The sequence below is a fragment of the Cygnus atratus genome, chromosome 6, assembly GCF_013377495.2.
Source record: "Cygnus atratus isolate AKBS03 ecotype Queensland, Australia chromosome 6, CAtr_DNAZoo_HiC_assembly, whole genome shotgun sequence".
Taxonomy (NCBI): Eukaryota; Metazoa; Chordata; class Aves; order Anseriformes; family Anatidae; genus Cygnus; species Cygnus atratus.
Genome location: NC_066367.1, coordinates 27,176,312 through 27,196,763, shown reverse-complemented (window position 1 = coordinate 27,196,763; position 20,452 = coordinate 27,176,312). Strand labels below are relative to the sequence as shown.

The following is a 20,452-nucleotide window of genomic DNA, read 5'->3' as shown; positions in this document are numbered from 1 at the left end:
TTGATGCAAGTGCTAGAACCCAAACCCGTTTGTAGTGCAGAAGCAAAGGATGTTATTGTTTGTGTGTGAAAGATGCTTTGTGGCGATGGCAGCAGAGGGTGCGTCTCTCCCTTTTCCTTTAACTGGGGAGAGATTCTGCTCTTGCTTTTTGGTTTTATTATTTTCATATCCAAGTGGCAATTGATTTTTGAGCAGAGTTATCTTTTCCTTAAGTTGCAAGTGAGTTTCTGATGTGATTGCGCAGAGGTGGTGGTGGAGCCCTGCTGTTGCCTTGCTCATCTGAGGTGCTTCAAGAGAGTACAGAACACTTTTGAGGTACAATTTTCCATAGCGTGCTAATCCAGTGAAGTGCTGTAGACTTGCTTGCTGGCACAGTTTAAATCCATAATGCAGCACCACCTGCCAAACCACGGGGCATAATGGAAGTGTTAATGAATGTACATATAAACCCTCCCACACTGTAGCAAATTGAATAACTTAAAACTCGAGGCAGAGACTTCAGGCTGAGCATAGAAGGAACAGGCTTAATGTGCCCTGACACAGGTCTTTGCTGGAACTGGGGGTGGCCCACAGGAGTCTGAAGTTGGGTCAGCTGCCCCGTAGGGTGTTCTCAAAGCTATGTTGGTTTTTGGCTACTGCTCTCCAACATGTGGAATTGTCCACTCAATGATACTTGAAAAGAAACTTGAACACCCAACAGCAAAGTGCAGACACTGAGCAGCACAGGCTGGGACCACGGCATTTCTTTTCCAAAGGGCTGACGGTGCTGCTGCCGTGCATCCCTACGTTTGCACCCACAGCATGGGAGGCCAGTCCCAAGCTCAGCCCGCACCCCTCCAAACAAGCCCGTTGGATTTGTGAAGTACGGAGTTGCCTCCTAAGCATATTGTACGTAAATAAGAGGCACCTGCTCTGGGTGCACATTATAATGGGCCTGGAAAACAAATATTGTAATGGGTTATGGTCCAGAGATGAGATCCCAAAGTTTTTGAGTGGCAGAGTAATGACACAGACCTGGGAAATGCCTAGCAAATAGCCTTGCATGTAGTTCTGGGATCTATAGTCATTAAAATATGTCTTAAATCTGCCAACTGCCTATTTGTATAAACCTGCGAGGTGATAGGAGGTGGCTGCTCCTTCATCTTCTGAAGTCTGTGTTGACAAAGCCCTTCTCAGCCTCCCGCATCACAGACTAACGCATGCTGTGCTCTTCTCTACCTATAAATGAGTGTTAAATGAGCTGTGGGGAACCAGGAGGACCATCCTCAATCCAGGAGCTTGAGACAATTGATGGAGCCCTACACAGCCTGCCCTGTGTTATAGAAGTGGTGCAGCCAAATCTGCACTGCTCTGTAGCTCACGGCTAGTTCTGAGGAGCACTGGGATGCAGAGGGAGGACAGGCCATCTGTCTGTGCATACCTGTTTTTTCCACAGGATACAGACAACAACAGTCTTTTTTGTCTAGAAAGGACGTAGTTATTAGTTAAGTTTTGGAGAAGACTTGAGGTGAGTACAAGTCTTGGAAATAGTCTTGAGTTCCCCACTCTTCTCACTTTCCTCCATCTCGCCCAAAAGGCTGGCAGCATCAGCCGGGGACTTTGCAGGATCCACCCATCCCCACGTGGAAATGTCATTACCCAGGGACTTTCATAGCCTTCAGCTCTTAACAGCTGTCTGAAGAGATGCAAAGGTTGTTTTCCAGGAGGGAAGGGAGTCTTTTTAAAACCAGTTACCTCCTGAAAGACATCCAGTAGCAACACCAGAGACGAATAAAGCATTAAATACCTAACTGAGCGTGACTGGAAGACAGACTTGGAGCCAGATGCATTGATCAAGTTGCAGAAGGGTGACTGGAGTAAGACGGCCTCCACAAACCACATCTGAAACAACCATAGGTGCTGTAAAGCCTGTGTGTTGGCCTAGCCATGCCTGCCCTGTGACAGGCTGTGACGGAGCTGGCTGGGGCTCGGTGCACGGCACGGTGAGGTTACCGTCAAGCACCCCTTGTTTTGGCAGAGGGCTGCAGAACCGTGGTGAGGAAGGCAGGGTGGAGCAGCGAGGACTGTCCATGCTGGGCAGTTTCTGGCACTGCTCAGGATCCCTACACAGCTCTCGTCCTGATGTATGAATTTTTGGCACCAGAGCTGTTTCCGCCTGCCCGGGTCGCGCACCTCTGGCTGCATCACCTGGTTCACTGCAAGCCGCGTGTGGGCAGCAGAGAAACCAAGAGCTGCCGTGCTGCACGGGCTATTGCTTGGGAAACCTCACTGAGCAGTACAGCAAGAGCAGTGAAACCACCCAGGGCAGTGGATTTGGGGTCTTTTTATTGGTGTGTCAGCAGGCTGGGATGTGTAAGAGGGAAGCTGCCCATTTCCAGGGATTGTGCTAGCAGGAAGGGCAGCTATTGGAATTTGAAGCCGCTTCCTCCACTGCAAATTTGTTCTTTTGTGTTATCTCTAGCTGGGCAGGGCAGGGTAACATCTTGGCTATCTGATTCTTTTTGCTACAGTATGTTTAGGTCAGCTTCATCGTTTCCATGATAACATAGGAGAGGCATTCCTGGCCTCACTAGCAAAGAATTTTCAAGAGTAGTACAGGAATCTGTCATCCCTTGATGTCTCCTGAGAGCTTTGGAAATAAGAGTAAGGAAAGGGATATTGGGTTTAAATACCCGAGAAGTGATGGAAGTAAAAGCAGCTGAGCCATCCGCTTCGTCAGGCCCCAGCCTGATGGGCAGGGATGCTCTCATTTCATGTCTTAGCCAAAGGGTTGGAACAGCCTCAGCTGGACACCCCTAGACTGGAAACCGTATAGTGTTAATCCTGGTCTGAGAGAAACGGGAATGGCTCGCACATCACGTATCTGGATTCTCCTACAGAACTGGTGGCGGCAGTGGTGCAACTGTAGAGTTGACCTAAATCTGACTCGTGGTCTTATTTATTTGGAATATGAATCTGGCCTCTTCATCTGACTGCTGACTTGTCAGAGTGACAGGAATCTTCTTACGTGCTTTGAAAAGGGCACTAAATCACCAAGAGGAACATGCTGAAGGTTAATGGAGTTGTTGTGGGAGGTGGAGGAGGAGCTGGGGGAGGGAAGGGAGCTGTTTTGGATGACATTCATCAATGTGACTGTGTGTCGTGCGGCATTTGCATACAGAACAGCAACAAGCACATGCTTAAAGGTAAATACGAGTGAGCCCTGAGCCCGGCCTGGCCAAGGGAAAGCTGCTGCCATTTGTCAGAGCTCAGCATTACTGCAAGGGCTCCTTCTTATTGCTCAAGAATTTCTGGAGGGGGGGGGAACAGAGGGGGCCGCCTACGACCCAAGCAATTTCCAGTGACGTGGCTTTTTATTATTATTATTTGTTCAGGCTATAATTCCATGTTTCCTGAAATAACTACCAAGTATTCATCAGACAGCTACTGCCTTTAGCTGCCTTTTGTGTGAATCTCAAGTGCTTCATTACTCCCCCGGTGAGTTTTCTTTCTCTTACAGTAAATCTGAGCAGCATCTGTGCAGTGGGGGAGGTGATGCGATCTTGGGTTGAAAAAGAGAAAAGGTCTAGCTGGCAGGGAAAGCCAGCGAGGAGTTCAGGGAGTGCAGCCCTCGGGGTACAACATCGTTTTTGCACTGGAGGAGAATTCAGGAGGCCACTTGCAGGGCTGCAGCTACATCCCCCAAATCAAAATTCAACCCATGACGTGACTGGGTGGGTTGAGGATTTTATTTTTAAACAACAGTTGGTTTATGACTTTTTTTTTCACCCTCTTCTTTAATAGCAATCTGATAATGCTTTGGTCACTGATCCAAAAGGAAATGCCTGTAGTTTCCTGTGCAGGTCTCGCCAGGTGCTGGGCTCCATCCGATCTCCTGGAAGCTGATAGGAGTTGAGAGCGCTCTTACCTGGCATGATCCTTCTTAGAAAACCTCCAAGAGTTGAAATTTCACTTGCCCTTTGAGCAACTTGATGCTAAAGGGTTGTCAGGCTTTGGCTTCCCACACAGTTGGTCTGTTCTGTAGTAACTTCCCACTGAAGACTTATCCTTTTGGAGGCATTGACTGGGCAGGAAATCTATAAGGCTGGAGGAAACCTGGCTAGGAGTTACGCATCTTCATTTAATAATGATTGGTGGTGGTTGTTCGTACACCTGAAACTCCTTTGGCTCTTGAAGGTTTGGTTTAATGCCAATTTGAGGGAGAGTTTCCTAAAACTCACTCGGTCCTGATCAGCGTGACTCTAGGGAGACAGCTACCTCCAAAAAGGGCACGTCCCATGTTTCAAGGGTTCTCAGTAGCTTCCAGTCCAGGGGATTGCATCCAGAATGCAAAGCTGAACTATTTTGGTACCTGGCTAGCGTCTCTGGGTGTGTCATGGTGGCTGTGCGGCTGCAGCCTGAGAGAGGAACAGAGAGGGAAGTGTTCAGATCTTGCAGAGTTTCACCCCTGGAGGCATTCCGTGGAGCTGCTACTGCTTGCAAATTGACTGGGTAAAAGGGTGTAAGCAAGTTAGCTGTGGCTAGAGGAAGAGTTATTAATTGCAACCGTAGGAGTAGTTGGCTTCATCAGCGGCTGATAGCCTTCCTCGGCCCCAGGTGAGGTTGGTGTCTTCAGGTACGCAGAGCTCTGGCAGGGCCTATGTGAAAAGTTACCCATGGACCAAAGCAAACCAGTGACAAATTCTTTTGGCCACGGGCTGGTTGCATTGGTCAGCAAATATATACACATAAGTGAAATCTCAGCCTATTGCTATAGCAGCACCAAGCCCCCTGAAATTGTTCTGGGGGAGCTGCAGCGAGGAGGAGGGAGCTGGCCGTTCCCACACAGCCCCTGTTGCAGCTTTCTTGAGGTTTCATAACAGAATTAAGTAATTTGTCGCGTGTTGCCGTGGAGACCGTAAATCACTGTCATGCTGGGCTTCTCTGTCAGGGAGCTGATGTCTTTAATTGCACCAACCTCCGCTGCAAAGCCAGGGCCTGATTCTGAGCTCGTTGACCTGGTGTCACGGCTTTGCCCCAGGAGCTCTGCCTCTGGGAGAGCAGAGCTGGAGCCAGGGACAGGAGTGCTTGCACATTGACTGTCAAACATCTGGGGTAGATTTTACTGTGGTACGTGGCCACACCTCTGCTCCAATGAGTGGGAAATCATGATGATTTACACAAGCTGAGATCTGCCCCGCTTGCATTCGGGGCAAGTCTCCCCATGGGGATAGGGGTTAGGTGTGCTGCATCCATGAGCTGGTGACCCAGTGGGGCTGGGTGGCCCAGCTGCACAAGCTATGCTGAATTTCTGTTATCAGTGTTCACGTATCCCTCGGCTGCTCCAAGACATCCAGACAGGTAAATGGGGTTTTACACCATTCACTCTGCCTCTGTTCCTGACAAGAAATCCTTCCTGCAAAGGAGAGCACCATCAACCTCAGTGGCACTCTGGGGTCACCATTTCTCCTTCTCCTTGCCATCCACCCCAGCAGTGGCCACGTTTCCAACTCCCTCAGCGTTATGGGCTCGTGCTGTCAGGACATGGATCTTGCTGATGCGTGTGAGGGCAGCCATGTAAATCGGCCTCCTTCCAGTGACTTGCACAGAGCCCTGCCAGCGTTTGTCTGCGTGGGGTATGGATCGTTCTCTTGGCTCCTTTAAAATAAACAACTGTAGAAATTGTAAGATGATTATCATCAGAGCTTATTAGTGTATTACCACATGCTGCTTTGTATTCAGACAATAGATAAAAACGTCTGCGCTTCATTTTTCTCAATCAGATCTATAGCAAACGCGTTTATCCTTGCTCCCTTCTGAGGAGGACTGTGTCAGTACTCCTGCCAAAAATGCATGAAAATCAGCCCAAGCCTTGTACACTTGCCTGTAGCCATGTAACCAGCCAGCATGAAGCTCTGTGTACCTTTGAGTGTTTAACGCTTTCCAGGAGCATTAACATGACATACGTTGTTTTCAAGGTTTGATTTATTGGATGGCTGAGATTATAATCTCGTCAAGGCGTGAGCTGTCTTCTTGCTTTGATTTTTTTCAGGGCAGATGGAGGTGCAGAGGGGTGGAAGTACTTGGATTTTGGCGGTTTTGCATTATGTACTTGTATGTACTTATGAGCATGGGACTTCTATGTCCTTATTGCATTACGTACTTAGGAGCATGGTACATGTTATCTCAGTAGAAAGAAGAGTATTTTCGTGAGCATTGCTGGTGTCTGGTGAAACATGTGACTGGCTGGCTTTGGACATGAGTGTGTATTTTGGATTCAGAGTGTATGAGGACACTCCATAGCAAATACTTGAGGGATTAGGGCAGTTCGGTGGCTGTCATCACCTCAGGGGACCTTCAGCAGTGCGCTGAGGATGGCATGTCTGGGCAGCGTGTGATGGGGCCCTGCTGCGCTACTGGATGCTGATGCAGTAGAAACAGCTATGTGGAAACATTCACTCTTGCTGCCTTTTGACATTACGATAGAAGTTTTTGTCTGTTTATGCTGACATCACCTAAAATGTGTCTTTTGTGCTCGACAAACTAGTTTGCAGTGTCTGATTTTATTTTTCTAGTTCAATTCTTGCTTATTCTCCACAGGCTACCTTCTACTCAGTCAGGTAACTTAGACATGCAGTATAACAAAACTTTGGAAACAACTGGAAGCAAATGCCCTGATTTGACCCCTTTGAGTGTTGGTCAGAGTCCAACACTGGGGCTACAGCGGACTAAATATTATCATGGTACTTTGGGAAGTGTTTCATGCAAGATAAGCTCAAGGCTTCTTCGGAGGGAGTTAAAGGGGCTGGTACTGAATGTCAGTGGAAAAGTAATGCTTGTCTGCTGAGCTACTGCTTGTGGTTTTGTGATGAGGTCAAAATTGTGCACAAACCGAGTATGGTTTTCACATCTGTGGCCTGTCCTCTGCCATGTGAGTAACAATTGGTCTTTCATACAGCCCATCCGGAGACGCGCAGGGTGACTGACTCCTAGGCACTCCAGTGTAAATAAAGAAGGGGTGAAGTCTTGGCCACAGGCAAAGCAAAAACATTGTTGTAAAATGTGAGGGGGAAGGGGATGGACAGTTATTAGACAAGGTCTCAGTCCTAAGGATTGTCTGACCCTAGCAGGATGATGCTAAAAGAAAGCTTAGTCTTCCAAGCCAAAATGAGAGACCTATTTGAAATTCGTAGGTTCCTGCAAATACGCAGCCAAGCATACTGCTTGTTGGTGGTGTGATCTTGTAAACATGAGAAAAATCATTTGCTCTTTCTAAAACAGGGGTAAGAAACTTTCACTGAAGAGTACGTTGAGGAGCTGAAATTAGAGTGGGTGAGGGCTCAGCTGGTGCGTGATGTCCTTCTCCCTGTCCAGCTGCTGTTGCTCATGGCAGAAATTCTATTCTCAAGAATTTTTCCAAAGATAGTTTAGAAACAAGCTGACTTCGTCATGTTTCTTCTTGCTCTGAAAATGTTGGCTTGTCTCAACTTGGACAAGAGGTCTTTGTACTTCCTTCTAGCCTCAGCAGTCTCACCTCTGTGATAACCCTCTTTGCCCCTCTGACAGGGTTTCTTTTTAGAGGAGAAACTAAGATGGTTCCTACGCATTTGATTCAAGGAGAAATGTCCAGTACCTGACCTTAATTAGAGGTCAAGGCATTCTACTTGCACAACATACGGCTTATGCGTATGGCAAGTTATTCTTGTATTTGCAGAAGCCACCCAAGCATAAGAGGTACCTATCATACATAACATGGTGCTGGGGAGGAAGGAGGAGGGAATTTTCCCTCACTTAAGAAATGGAGGGGTTCTTCTCTTTTGGCACTGAGCTGTGACTGTAGTTGGTAATGCAACTCCCAGAACTGTGTCCTGCTGGCAATAGTTGGATTATAGTGTGGTAGTCAGAGGCAAGAAATAGCAAAGAAACCTTGCTCTCATGTCTACTTTGTGGACAAAAAATGCATACGTGTACAGCACAGTGAATCATTGATGTTTCATTGTGTTTGGACACTGCTATGATTTGAACAGTGGTATCACTGCATGCTTCAGGGTTGCCTGCTGATGCTGTTATGTTTTTGGGGATATATCTTAGACTACAGCTTGAATTTCACAGGCTTCGCAGGCCTGAGAATCTCTTTCCCATAAGTTAAAAAAAAAAAAAAAAACAAACCTCAAACTTGAATGTTCACAACTGTTTTTATTTTGCCTCCTTTCCTGTGATTGTCCACATGCACGTGAAGTTGAATATGTAATGGAGGGAAAAGCTCGCTAGCAGAGCTATGAAATGTCTGTGAAAAGCCCTTTTTTAAAGGGTAGTGTGTCCAGTATACAATAAGGAATATGGGGACCCCCAAGCACTCTAGATGAAAAGTGCCTTTACTGTTCAATAACTTGGATTAAACTGAAATAGTGCTTTGGGAGAACAGGACTAGAGAAACCAAAAACTAAACTTGAAGGTTAGATACCTTTTTCAGTGTGAAATCGAACCATTTGGGGATTATGTTCTTATCTGTTTGAAAAATGGTCCAAGTTGGCTTTTGACCCTCTTTGGAAATGAAGAATCAGTGTTTTGTTTGAAAAATATCAAATTGAAAGGACTTCTAGAAGTTTCTTTTCCTACACTATAGGCTGAAATAAAACATTACTGGTTGGTGGCTCAGCTTGTACCGTGCAGTCTCAACTCCTGAGCATGAGCCAGGCCAGCCTGCAGCAACGAGTGCTTCGGCACCGCTCAGTGCTCTCAGAATGAAAAAGCTGGGCAGTGCTCTTCTTAATTCAGAAAACCCCCTGCAGTTATTGAGACACAAGCTTTTGGAGGCTTAGCATCCTGATTTGTATCCCCACTGACAGTTTATGGGGGTGTGAAGCACTCCGTCCAGCACAGCCAATTCTGATGGTTATTTTTTCTCCATTATCCAGTTTAACATGTTAATGAGTTGCACAGTCCTTCAAAGAGCAGTGAGGGCCAGGGCCTGGGCAGCTCGCTCTCAGCAAGCACTTGCTTTCGCAGCACACCCAGAGAGGCTGAGTTTTGGAGCCTGATGCTGCTATGTTCAGGCACGCCGTGTCACGAGGGCTGGGTGTCTGAAATAGTCCTTGTCCACCCCCCCCCCAGTCATCCCTGACCCATGTGAGAGCCAGCAGCGCAAAGCCAAGGGTGACAAAGCAAGGCCAAATGGATCGGAGCAGGTGCCGGTGGTTGGCTTCATCTTGCAGACGCCTCATCCAAAGCGGCTGCCGTGCTGTACGAGTGTTACAGCAGGCAGTGCAGCAGGTGGCTGCCTCTTCTCCTTTCTCCACATAGTTGTGCACACGTGTGCTGTTGTCCAGTTGCACCCAGTGAATTTGCCTTCTGTCTTTAAGAATCAGTTCCTCTGCGGTCGCCCCAGGGGACAGGAGCGCTGCGGCTGCACAGCAGGGGAAGCTGATCTCCTGACTCCCATGGCTGTGTCATAGCCACAAAACCAGCCTTCCTGCCAGGGCAGTTTTTTTAAAAAGAGCAAAACAAAAAACACCTGTAGCTCCTGGCCTGCTGCCCTCTGTGTGTGTTTCTTGTTTTTATTTCTCAGACTTGAGGCTGAGAGAGAAGAGAGCAGCTAAGTGTGTTTTTTCTGTCAGTGGGGCCAGGCCTCTAACCCTGGCCTCCTTTACCACCACAACTCTGTGAGCTCTGGCTGGTGGCTGCTGTGCCATGGGTTAAGCAGTGAAGAACAGCACAGCCCTAGCTTTTCAGTGGGATTCGGTCACTGGCAACTGGAAATTATCTGGAACTTGACAGTTGCATTGACCCAGGGTGATTTTGGCACAGCTGTGTGGGCCTGGGCCCTATATGAAAGGTACTCAGATGATAAAACTTGCACACAGGCGTTTGGTGGCAATTAGTCATCCCTTTAGACAGGAGTAGGAGTAAACGAGCCACAGCAGTGGGGCTGTCTGCATGTCTGGGGTACGACAGAGCTGTTGGGGAGGGCAGGTGCCCTACTCAGGGCCAAAAGGACTTCGAATTCAGGTATGGAGGGGATAATGCTGAGGAAACCCGCTGGTGCCCTGCTGTGGAGTTCATCCTCACTTTGCAGGTACCAGGTAGAAGTTGCGTTGTGCATGCTTCACTCTTTGTTGCTAATGAGTGATCAGAGGTGGTCTCTTTCTCCTGCAGGTTTAGCACACTGGAAGCATGGCTACAAGTGCCGTTCCCAGCGAAAACCTCCCCACGTACAAGCTGGTGGTGGTTGGAGATGGTGGCGTGGGGAAGAGCGCTCTCACCATTCAATTTTTCCAGAAGATTTTTGTGCCAGACTACGACCCAACTATTGAAGACTCCTACCTGAAGCACACAGAAATAGATGGCCAGTGGGCAATCCTTGATGGTGAGCAAGCCACTCTCACAGCTCCCTTTCCATTCTAGCCGAATATGGGCACAGGTAGACCTCAGTGTCTTCCACAGCATATTGTACTTTTGTGTCCCTCCCATGCTGTGGGCTGCCAGGAACCTTATTGTCAGCTGTCCTGTGAGCAGCAGCAACTGACCTTCAGCAAAGCTTCTGGTTCCAGTTGTGTGCAAAAACGTTTTTTGAAGAGCATGAAAACCTTGCATGTTTCTTGCGTGTGTGTAGATCATCTTGTATGGTGGTTTTCAGGCTACTTGGATTTGTGGTATATTGTCAGCCTTCAAAATGACAAAGGGGTGCCTATTTCAATCCTCTGCATTTAGCAAGGAGTGTTTAATAGGGTTGTGTGGACAGGCTGTGAGCCACTGTGGCAATTTCCTAGTGTAGTTGGCCTACACAGTCTTTAAGGAGGATGCTATGCTTCAACAGCACTAGGAAGAAGAAAAGTAGCATATCACTTCTTGTTAAATCTGTTTCCTCTTGAGTAATGCTGAACTGCTGCACCTGTCTGCTGAGAAACTCCCCCCTTTCCTGTTAACATAGTGTCTACTCTGCTGTTTGCATGAGGATGTGCTGTAGCTGGCTATGCCTCTCAAAGACAACCTCCCGATAGTTCTGCCAACTGTGAACTCTACAACATGGAGCTGTAAGGTGTCTGTGCATGGTTATACCATGCTGCAAACGGCATTTGGGGTAGGCATCCCTGGTAGCAGAATTATACCACAGTGATATTGATGTTTCATTGTGGTTAGGCTCGTCCCCTGGGAAATACCAGTAAGAGGGTAGCTGAATGAGGGTTATAACCAGAAGGAACACTTAATCAAAACTGTCATCTGTTGACAGTGAAGAATTGTAGCACCGCTCAATTCCCATCATTCAGGCATGACATTTTCATATCTAGTTACCTGTTTTATTTAAATACACGTTGGGTAGCAGATAGGAGAGCTGATGTAACCAAGATTTTTTAGTTCTCTGAAGAAAAAGGGTGGGAAAAAGACAAAACAAAATACTTGATTTTGCAGGTGAGGAAGAAGCCCAGTATTACCTAAAACTGCAACTTTTCAGTTTGTGGTGCAAGAGACAGACTGACCAGAGCTCTAAGGCAAATCTTAATGCTACAGGTTTTGTTTGGTTTAATGTGATGATTAAGTTGTACATAAAGCAAGCAAATATTTCGTACATTAGTTTTCCAAGCTCATGTATATGGCCAGTGACATAACTGAACTAAATTCAGTCTGACTTGCAGTAAGCTCCTACCTCCACCCTCTTGTCATGAAAGCATTCAAGATCTCTGGTGTCTCAGCGTTTGCAAAATTGGTGTGCAGGGTCAAAAAACTGGAAGTTGGTATCAGTGATGGAACATGGAGGGTTTCAGGATTTACCGTGAAGGCCATAAGCTTGGTCTGACTGAGGTCTTAGTTGTACTCTAAGGAAATATCAGATGCATTTTAGTGAGTACAGATGGCCCCCAAGGTCTTAAGGCTTTTTTTTTTTAACTCAGTATTTTTAGGAATACTGTAATCTTGCCAACTTTTGTCATGGTGTCACCTGTATCAGAGATACTTGCTTTCAGTTAACTGTCCCATAATGTACCTGTGTAACTTTGTGTCTTAACTTTTTTTTGATGTAACACTGGTATTTAAAGATCCTGTTGTAAATGAAATTCATTCTCCCCTGTATATTGCTTGTTAGTCCATAGTCCAACCCTCTAAAATGAGCAACCTTTATCTTTGCTGGTATTTGCCATGTTCTGATATAATAGTATCAGCTGTTGTGCACATTGATGTTGTCTGAAACAGTCTGGTTTTTTTGTAAATTATTTGGAAGAAAAAGCATCCTTCACTGAACACTTGATTACTGTTCTTTATTCAAAAAGAAAATCAAAATCTGACATGGGGAAATAGGTGGTTTTTCAACAAGTAGGAACTTAACCATTTGTTTTCATGTAAAAGCCTTTTTTATTTGCTCATATGAAGTTGAGTGGCTGTACTTGGGCTGAACCGAAATATCTGTGGCTTTTGATGGCATGCAGGGAATCCCTGAATTTCAGAATTCTTGCGCTCACGGAGGTGAAGCTGCAGCTTCTCTCTCTTTCCTACCTCTTGAGGTGTTTGAACAATCAGAATTTTAGAAGAAAGGCAGTATTCTTGTATGGAAACACGTGAGCCTTTACCATCTTTGCAGTAGAAATGGGGCATAAAGACTATCACGTCTTATGCCACAGCTTTGTGTCATGGGCTTTTTGGATCTAGGACATTCTCAGAGATTGCCATATACTTGAACAGCTGCTCTTGTTGTGGTAACACATGGTTGCATGAATCACTTAAGGCGTGAAATTAGGGACAAACGTGATAGGAAGGGTAGAGATGCATCATGATAAATTCTGGACTTCCAGTTGTCTTTTATGGCTAAATTCTTTACAAGCTGAGTGGGGCAGCTTTTTTTTTCCCAGTGCTTGTTGGTGGGGGGAGGAAGGGAATAAACAAAAGCCTGTTTGCCTCACCCTGCCTACCTCCAAAATAGGAACTAGTTTTAGAAGTTGAGACTACCAACTGTGTGAGGGGCTTCATAAGTTTAAGTGCGCAGAAATAGTTTAAAAATAAAATATATGTTGGCACCCAACAACTTAATAAAAATAAAGCCCACCCTCTTCCAGGCTGTTGCCTGAGCAGTTCTGTACAAAGTATCTCTAGCATGTAATATCTGCACCAGCATTATGTTTAGAAAAAAAACCACTTGTGCTAGCCAGCTTGCATAAAGCATTTGGCTTCCCTCCATGAAGACCTCCACCCACATTTATTTGATAGCACTAACTGGCAGTGTGATGAAGTGCTTGACTGTTTTTTTTTTTTTCTTTTCCCTTTGCCAAAATCTCTCACTGAAAGTAGACCTAAATGTTTTTATTTCAGATCTTAGACCTTGGAGACAAGCCTGAGTCCAAACTCTTCTTTTACGTGTTTGCTCTCTGGCATGGGCAGGTCTCTGTATATATGTTCTTATTAAAGAAGAGTCAATGACTGTGTGATGTTGACTGTGTGATGTATACTTGATGTGTTCAAGTCCAACAGTACCTTGGGTGCTGAGTGCCAAAATACTTTATTGGTGGCCTTATGCCAGTTTTCTGAGATCCAGTGTTTGGAGGACAAGTGTCATGGAATAGAAGAGGGCAGTTAACTTAGATAAGGGATGCACAGGCAGTTTGTGGCTAGCCCCTGTTTTTAGGTTGCTGCCTCCCCAATGAGGCTTTCAGATCAGCCTCCAATTTTCTCTGCATGTGTTATCTTCATTTACTCCCTGCTGTTCATGCTGAAATCAGCGCAGTGATGTGCTTGATTAAATGCATTCACACGCAGGTGCTGTGTAGACACATCAGGTTAAAATTAAGTGGGGACCAGGGTTAATCTGCTTTGATTAACTGTTGCTCCAATCGAGTTGCTATCATTAATTTTGTACGCTTCTTTCTGCATGCAGGCTAACTTGGCAATTAGCAGAGGTTTCTTTTGACGTGGCTGTAAAGTGCCAGTCTGGAATTATTAATCTGGGTGTGAAACCGAAAGTGGAGTATCTCAGTACAGCAAAATTTCCCTCGTGGTTCAAGATTCCTCGTAGCTCATAAACCAAACACAGATTTTAAAAAATGGTGGTGAAGAGGAGAGGAAGAGATGACCACAAACACGTGGCTTAGGTATGGTGATGAATTGGGCTAACCCCTTAGCTGTCAGTAGCCCGTTGATACCAGTGAAGGAAGGAATTGTGCCCATGTACTGGGCAAAATGAGGTTGTGGTCTCCTCTGTCCTTCCACCAGCATCATCGAGATGAAACTCCCACTGCCCGTAAGTTGTATTCCTACTACTGAGCATTTGTTTTCCTTTTTATTTCTCAGTTTTATTTCTCCTCCTTCACGCAGTTCTCCATCTCAACCCCTGGATGTTCTTGCATCAAGCTGGGCTTGTCCAGTCCTGGTGCATCTCTGTGGAATAGCAGCAAGTGGGCTCCTGCTGGGCTCTCATTCCCTGCCCAGCATGGGGAGAGCCGTGTCTCCCATGCATTTCTTTCTGCAGAGGGTTTTTGCTGCTAGTCATCTCAAGACAGGCTGTCTGCTTTTCTCTTCAGGAAGCTTGGGAACAATTCAGCCAGGAGGCCAGAGGGAGATCAAAGGTCACTTGAGACTTGCAGGCAGAATGGTTGCTTTGCAGCTTTTTCTTTCTTTTTTTTTTGTTTTTTTTTTTAAACTTTGGGTAGTGTCATTGAAATAAATTAAGTTTATACTTTCATTCTTTTTAATTCTTTGTGTATACAGTATTTTCCCTCCCTTAATAGCTTGGATTTTGCAACCTTGAAAGAGTTGTGTTTTTTTTTTTTTTTGTCATCTTGGGTTGTGGGGATTTTTTTCCTGCCAGGAAAATTTTGATGTTGCAACACAGAACACAGAAGGCTTTGAATAATTGCCCTTTGTTAGAAAAAGAGCTCCTTTAAGAGTTCACATCTTTATTTTGTGTATTGATGTGGAAGCCTGTCAGCTGAAGGCTCTTCTTTTCTTTTTCCTTAAAGAAAGGGCAAGAATTCAAGTACTCGGATTTTCCGTGTTATAACATCTGTGTATTTAGTTAGGGCACAGAAGGGCTTGTAAAGCCCCATTGTTTTCCCATCACATGTTTTTCCCTGTGAAAAGCTCTCATGCCAGGGGCAGCGTGGCCATATCTGAGCAGGCCAGTGATGGTCAGAGTGACCAAGCAAAGCACTTACCTCTCCTTGCTCACAGCATGGGCACCCTCCATATCTCTGCAGGGTGATTTAGGGTGTAGGAAGACAAAATGCAAGCTGGTCCCTGCGCTCCATCTGCTCAACACCCAAAATACCAGTTCCTCAGCTGAAGTAAATGGGGTCATGGGAGCTGCCTGTGTGCTGCTGGTGGAAGGAGGATGAAGACTGGACATGGTTTTCCTCAGCCTGAGACTGTTTGGTTTGCCTTGTCAATTCAAGTTAGGCTTTCCCTTGACCTCAACTATGAAGCCGTGGGGTAGCTGGGAATGGAGGCTCTCTCTGGCCCCACCTTTGAAGCAGAGCCGCTGTGCAGAGAAAAAAGCAAGACTCAGAAGTGCCAAGAGGAGTCTGGCTCCGTAGCCCATAATGACAGCACTCCCCTGACAGTGCCACATTCCTACTTCTGCTCTTTGCTCCAGGGACTCTTTCTGTATTTCGCATTAAGAAGTTGAAGAGGCACAAAGTGCCTGGAGTCAGGCTTCTTGTTGCTGCTTCTCTCCCTGGCGCTGTGCACTCAGGTTCCTGTCTGCCTGCAGACCCGTCCAGCCTCTTGAAGGCTTGCACACGTGCTGCATGTAGGTAGCTGAAGGGATGTCATTGCAGACTGCTTGCAAAAATCAGGTCATACACATTGGGCTCGCCTTTCTGGGCGAGAGATCAGTGTGAACACAAAGAAAGGTGTCCCATCCCTGAGCTTCGTGGTGCCGCCTTCTGGGAAGGCAGGGTGCTCTGAGAGCTGTTCTCAGGTCTGGCTGCAGCAATGTGCAGGTGCTATTGGTGTCTGATTTGGGATGAAGGATAGAAAATGGTTTTAAACTGCTTGTCTGGTCATCTTATGGTCCCTGAGATGCCATAGAGAGTGGAAAAACTCTTGTGTTGATCTGTCTACCTAACTGCCCAGTAATATACAGGTAAGACATAGGAGGCAGTTTTGCTTAGGCATGGAAAAAGAGGAGCTCTCCTGCACAACCAGGTCTGAGCTTCCTCAAGGCTGGGAATGCTGGTTTTGAGTCTGCACTGAATCCAGCCTAGGCTCTAGAAGAAGCAGTGTCATATCTTGGATTTCATAGTCCATATGTCTCTGCCCTTGGCTTAGGTTTACATGCCTGTGTCTCTGGATGGGCACTCAGAGCACACCTGGTTATAGAGGTGCTGCCACACAGAAGACACACCTGGACGCAATGAATGCTTCTATTTTGGGCCACAGAGCTTCCCAGGCTCCCAAGTCTGCTCAGAAGTGCTTTCTCTGAGCAGCCACGCTCCTGCCTAATCCATCAGGACTCGCAGGAAAATGGTGTGTAAAGCTCTAAGGACCCCATTAACGCAGAGCTCATCTTAACGGTTGTGGTCACATCCACTGGAAGGCAGAAAAGGCCACCTCTTCGCTTAGCAACCTCTGGTCCTCAAAGCAAGAGACCTCATGCTGGGCTCTCACAGCCTAATTGCTCTTATTCTCCAGCTGATTTGCATGATAGGTCTGTGAAATGCCTTTTGCACAGCCGCCTTTGGATGTCCCTTCCTACTTCCGACACAGTTGTTGGCTTCTCCTCACTGCTCACCCCGGAGGCTTTCGTTAGTGTTCCTCCTTGCTTCCTCTTTGGTCAAGTTTGTGGGAACTGCACCAAGTTTGTACAGTGCAGGGAGAGGGACTTCCGACAGCAATCTATGAATTTGACTTCAGTTCTTGGAAGAATGAGGTAGGGGAAACCCGCTGAGCTTTCTTCCAGCCTTATTTCCACATTGGCTTTTATGTGCTGCCAGGGTGGCAACTGCCAGTAAGGGGCAACCCCTGGTTTTAAAGAGTACCAGGGGAAGAGAGCTCACAGTTCTCTTCTGTTCATGATTATTTCTGGGTCTTCTGGGCATCCTGTCTGCAGAAATGGGGATTATAAGAACATGAATGCTCCTCACCCGGCTGGGAAGCTGCCAAATCACCTTCCCAGTTTCACCTTTCCAAGACTTCTGCTTGTTTCTCATTTCTGTATGCAGCGGTCCTGCTGAAGCTTTTGTGCCAAGGCATTGCACTAGAGGCAAAGCTGCTTGCATCTGGCCTTTTTTTTGGAGCTGGTGCTTTCCAGGATGTGGCCCAGTTCTGCCTACAAAAGGATGCCAATCACAATCTCACTCTGTTTTTTCACAATTTGTGCAGCACAGAACCATTAGGATAGGGTGGCTGTCTCTAAGAAGAGCACATTTAAAGTTAAAACAAGGACTTCTGGCCAACCATGGGACCCTTGACTTTGTACAAATAACCCATTGGACGTAACTTTCACTGCTACGTGTCTTCTTGCTTGGATTTCTGAAGTGCCATTTTAAATGCTGCCTGGACTTGCTCTTTCTATGAACGCTGCAAGTGAATTCCCTGTAAATAGTAGCTGCTGACGCAGCAGCCCTGCCTATGTTTAGCGTGATGCCATGGCCAAGATCCAGGAGAGGTAGGAGTGGCAGGAGCGTAACCCCCGGCTGCTCGCTGGGGATCCCCACAGCCGCCAGGACTCCATCCTTGCCCTCTCCCAGGGGACAGCAAGGCTTTGGAGGGGCCAGCAGCTGGGCATGGCTTGGTGGGTACAACAGCAAGAGGGGGGCTGGGTGCTCCTCGCAGGAGGTTTGCAAATGTGTCGGGGCGAGGGGAAGTCTCTAAGCAAATTGCCATGCAGGATGCAGCACATCCCTCTCCACCTTCTTGCCCTCGGCTTGTGCTTGGGCACCTGCCCCATGCCAGGGGGAGGACGGGCAGGAGAGCCCAGCCCGCCGCACCGCAGGTTGGGTGTGCGAGAGGGGAAGGGAGTGTGTGTGCGTTTGTGCATACGTACGCGGGCTGTCAGCTCTCAGCCTTGCCCTGACATCGCTTCCAGCTGGTGCAGGAGTCAGCTGAGGGCAGCCCAACCTCTCCTTACAGGTCGGATGGATAGGAAAGATTAATTTCCTCTTCCATCCCAGCCACACAGTCCTGGCCTTATTCCATGGTAGCTCTTCTGCCCAGGGCATAGAAATCCACCAATGCATGCAGTGTCGTTGGCTTGTTTTTCTTCTTTTATCTTTATTTTCCTTCTTTCTTGTTTCTCCATTTTTGTATGGTCCTTACGAATAGCCTGGACGCCTTTGAGCTGAGACCCTTGTTTCCTAGGCTCAGGGGAGGGAAGTGGGATAAAAGGCTATGAAAGGACACCCGTGACTTTCTAGCAAGTTCCAGCTTCTCAGCAAACAAGCCTAAATCTCGGGGTCTTTGCAAGAGCCTGGAAGCTCTTTTCATCATACAGGTTTCGGGAAACAGTCAGCCAAGACTGGTGAGAGGAGGCAAATGGATATGGCTGGGGATTTTTAAGGGGTCTGCCATCACCAAATGCCTCCTCCAGCACAGCTGCCTTTCCTCCAGCCACAGAAGAAAGGTGCAGGTAGGTCTTGGGGCGTGCTGTGATGTGCGGCGTGTTGAGCGTGTCCCTGTGTGGCCACCCGTGCTGATTCAGCAAGTAATGCTGGCAGTGAAGTGGGCTTTATCCTAGCTTCATCTGGAAATCGGGACAGCTGGAGTACTTAGCCTGCAGGGAGCATCTTCCTAGGACTGTGGGCCTGCTTGGACTAGAAAAACCCGTATCGAGCCCTGTTGCCCTGTCAGCAATATGAACTTGCCGCTGTCTCCATCCACCAGTGCCCAGGGCTTTCCCTGTCACTTGTGGGCAGCAGATGCTAACGCTGTGGCTGTACAGCGGAGGTGGAAACAGTTTTCCCACCCTGCACGGTTGGCTGGGACGTGAAAACATTCCTAATCTTCACAAAGGTCCTGCGTTTGCCTCTAGGGTACAGCGATGCACGTGGACAATGACTTCAGAGCAGCCACTGCGTTTTGAAGTCACCCCTTGTTTGTGTTGGTAGTCTAAACTGCTGGACTCCTTTCATACCCTCTTCCTGCCGGCCAAAATCGTGGCAGCGTGCTGAGCTGGAGCCTGAGAACTGGCAGTGCTAAGGTGCATCAGTATGGGGTGTTTACCCAGAAGGCAGGTGTAGCAGCTTCTAGATGTGGTTCAAGAAGTAGCTGATGGCACGGCCTGGGAGGCGAAGTGCCAGAGAGCCAGGAGGTTCTGGCCGCACAGGAGAGGAGGTTAGTCTGTTGGGGAGCAGCAGCTGGTTGCTGCCACAGCCAGAGATGTTTTTGGGGATTTGAGCATAGATCTAAGCGTTGTCACTGGCTGTCCTGGAATGCAAGCCCCCACACAGAAACATGACTGCTGTATATGATACGCAAGTCACTTAAAGCTTTTCTGCCTGTTTTAACTCTCTTCTGAATATCAAAACATGACTTGTGACGACGTCTGACGACGTCTGTAGGGGAATTCTTCAAGGCTGTACCATCTTGCTCTGAAAGCGCATAATTGTGTACAAATAACATCCAGGCACTGAGAGAGGGAAGATACTTACAGCTATCGCTCTGGGTTATCTCCCAGCTCTGCTGCACCACAGTCTGCAGATTGTCCCTGACATTTAAATTGCCATTTACTTGCTCTTCCAGTCTTGGATTTTTCCATGCAGGGATCTGAGAGATCTGGAAGAGGAGGAGGAGATGGAGGGCTTCAAAATATGTTGAGCCATATCTTGGCAGAGGACAGTCTCCCTAGGTTCAATAGTATTTGATATTTTGAAGGAAAGTAAAATCCCTATAGTCTTCTGCATCCCCTTGCCCCTCCAACTTGCTTTCATGAAATCTTGCAGCCTTTGAGAGGACCAAGCCCAGCAGAGGTGGACGGGCTGTGCTGGACGCACAGCAGTGATAGTAGCTGCAGTTTCACGCAGTAACTAAAAACCTTCGTCTCTTTTGTCCTAGTTCTGGATACTGCAGGCCAAGAGGAGTTCAGCGCGATGCGGGAGCAGTACATGAGGACTGGAGATGGCTTCCTTATAGTCTACTCTGTGACAGACAAGGCCAGCTTCGAGCACGTGGACCGCTTCCACCAGCTGATCCTCAGAGTCAAAGACAGGTAGGTGCTGGTGCTCCCCAACCCCACTGCAGGGCTGTGCCAGGGGTGGTTGCGTGTCCCCCCCGCCTGTGACCTCCTGCATGTCCCAGAGTGATTCCTTGTGTGCTCTGTGTAGGTTTGTAGATCTGCATGTGGGGAATGAGAAGTAATTTACCTGTTCTGATGAGCATGCAGTTAGTGTTTTCGATGTGGAAAAGCTCAGTGAGTCCTATGATGAAGTGAAAATGGTTTTGGAAGGGAGAAGCTCCAGCCAGAATGGAGCTAACAAACCCTAAAAGGTCCTACATGATAAGGGCCTGGGAGCAAGTGTCTTGAAGGGGAAAACACCTCGGGTCGGGAGGAACTCTA

The 20,452-nt window shown here is 47.3% G+C and overlaps 1 protein-coding gene across 5 annotated transcripts in view; it reads left to right on the top strand.

Moving 5' to 3' along the window:
• MRAS (muscle RAS oncogene homolog) overlaps nt 1-20,452 on the top strand; it is a 41,082-nt gene that overhangs the window by 11,574 nt on the left and 9,056 nt on the right. For 3 of the 5 annotated variants that reach the window (XM_035572014.2, XM_035572031.2, XM_035571996.2), the window contains 2 exons: nt 10,135-10,345; nt 19,951-20,104. In XM_035572014.2, coding sequence (XP_035427907.1) covers nt 10,153-10,345; nt 19,951-20,104 — 347 coding nt within the window. In that variant the 5' untranslated portion in view covers nt 10,135-10,152. Of the gene's footprint in view, nt 1-3,374; nt 3,478-10,134; nt 10,346-19,950; nt 20,105-20,452 lie in introns of all 5 variants that reach the window. The other 2 variants (XM_035572023.2, XM_035572037.2) reach the window with 2 other exon arrangements.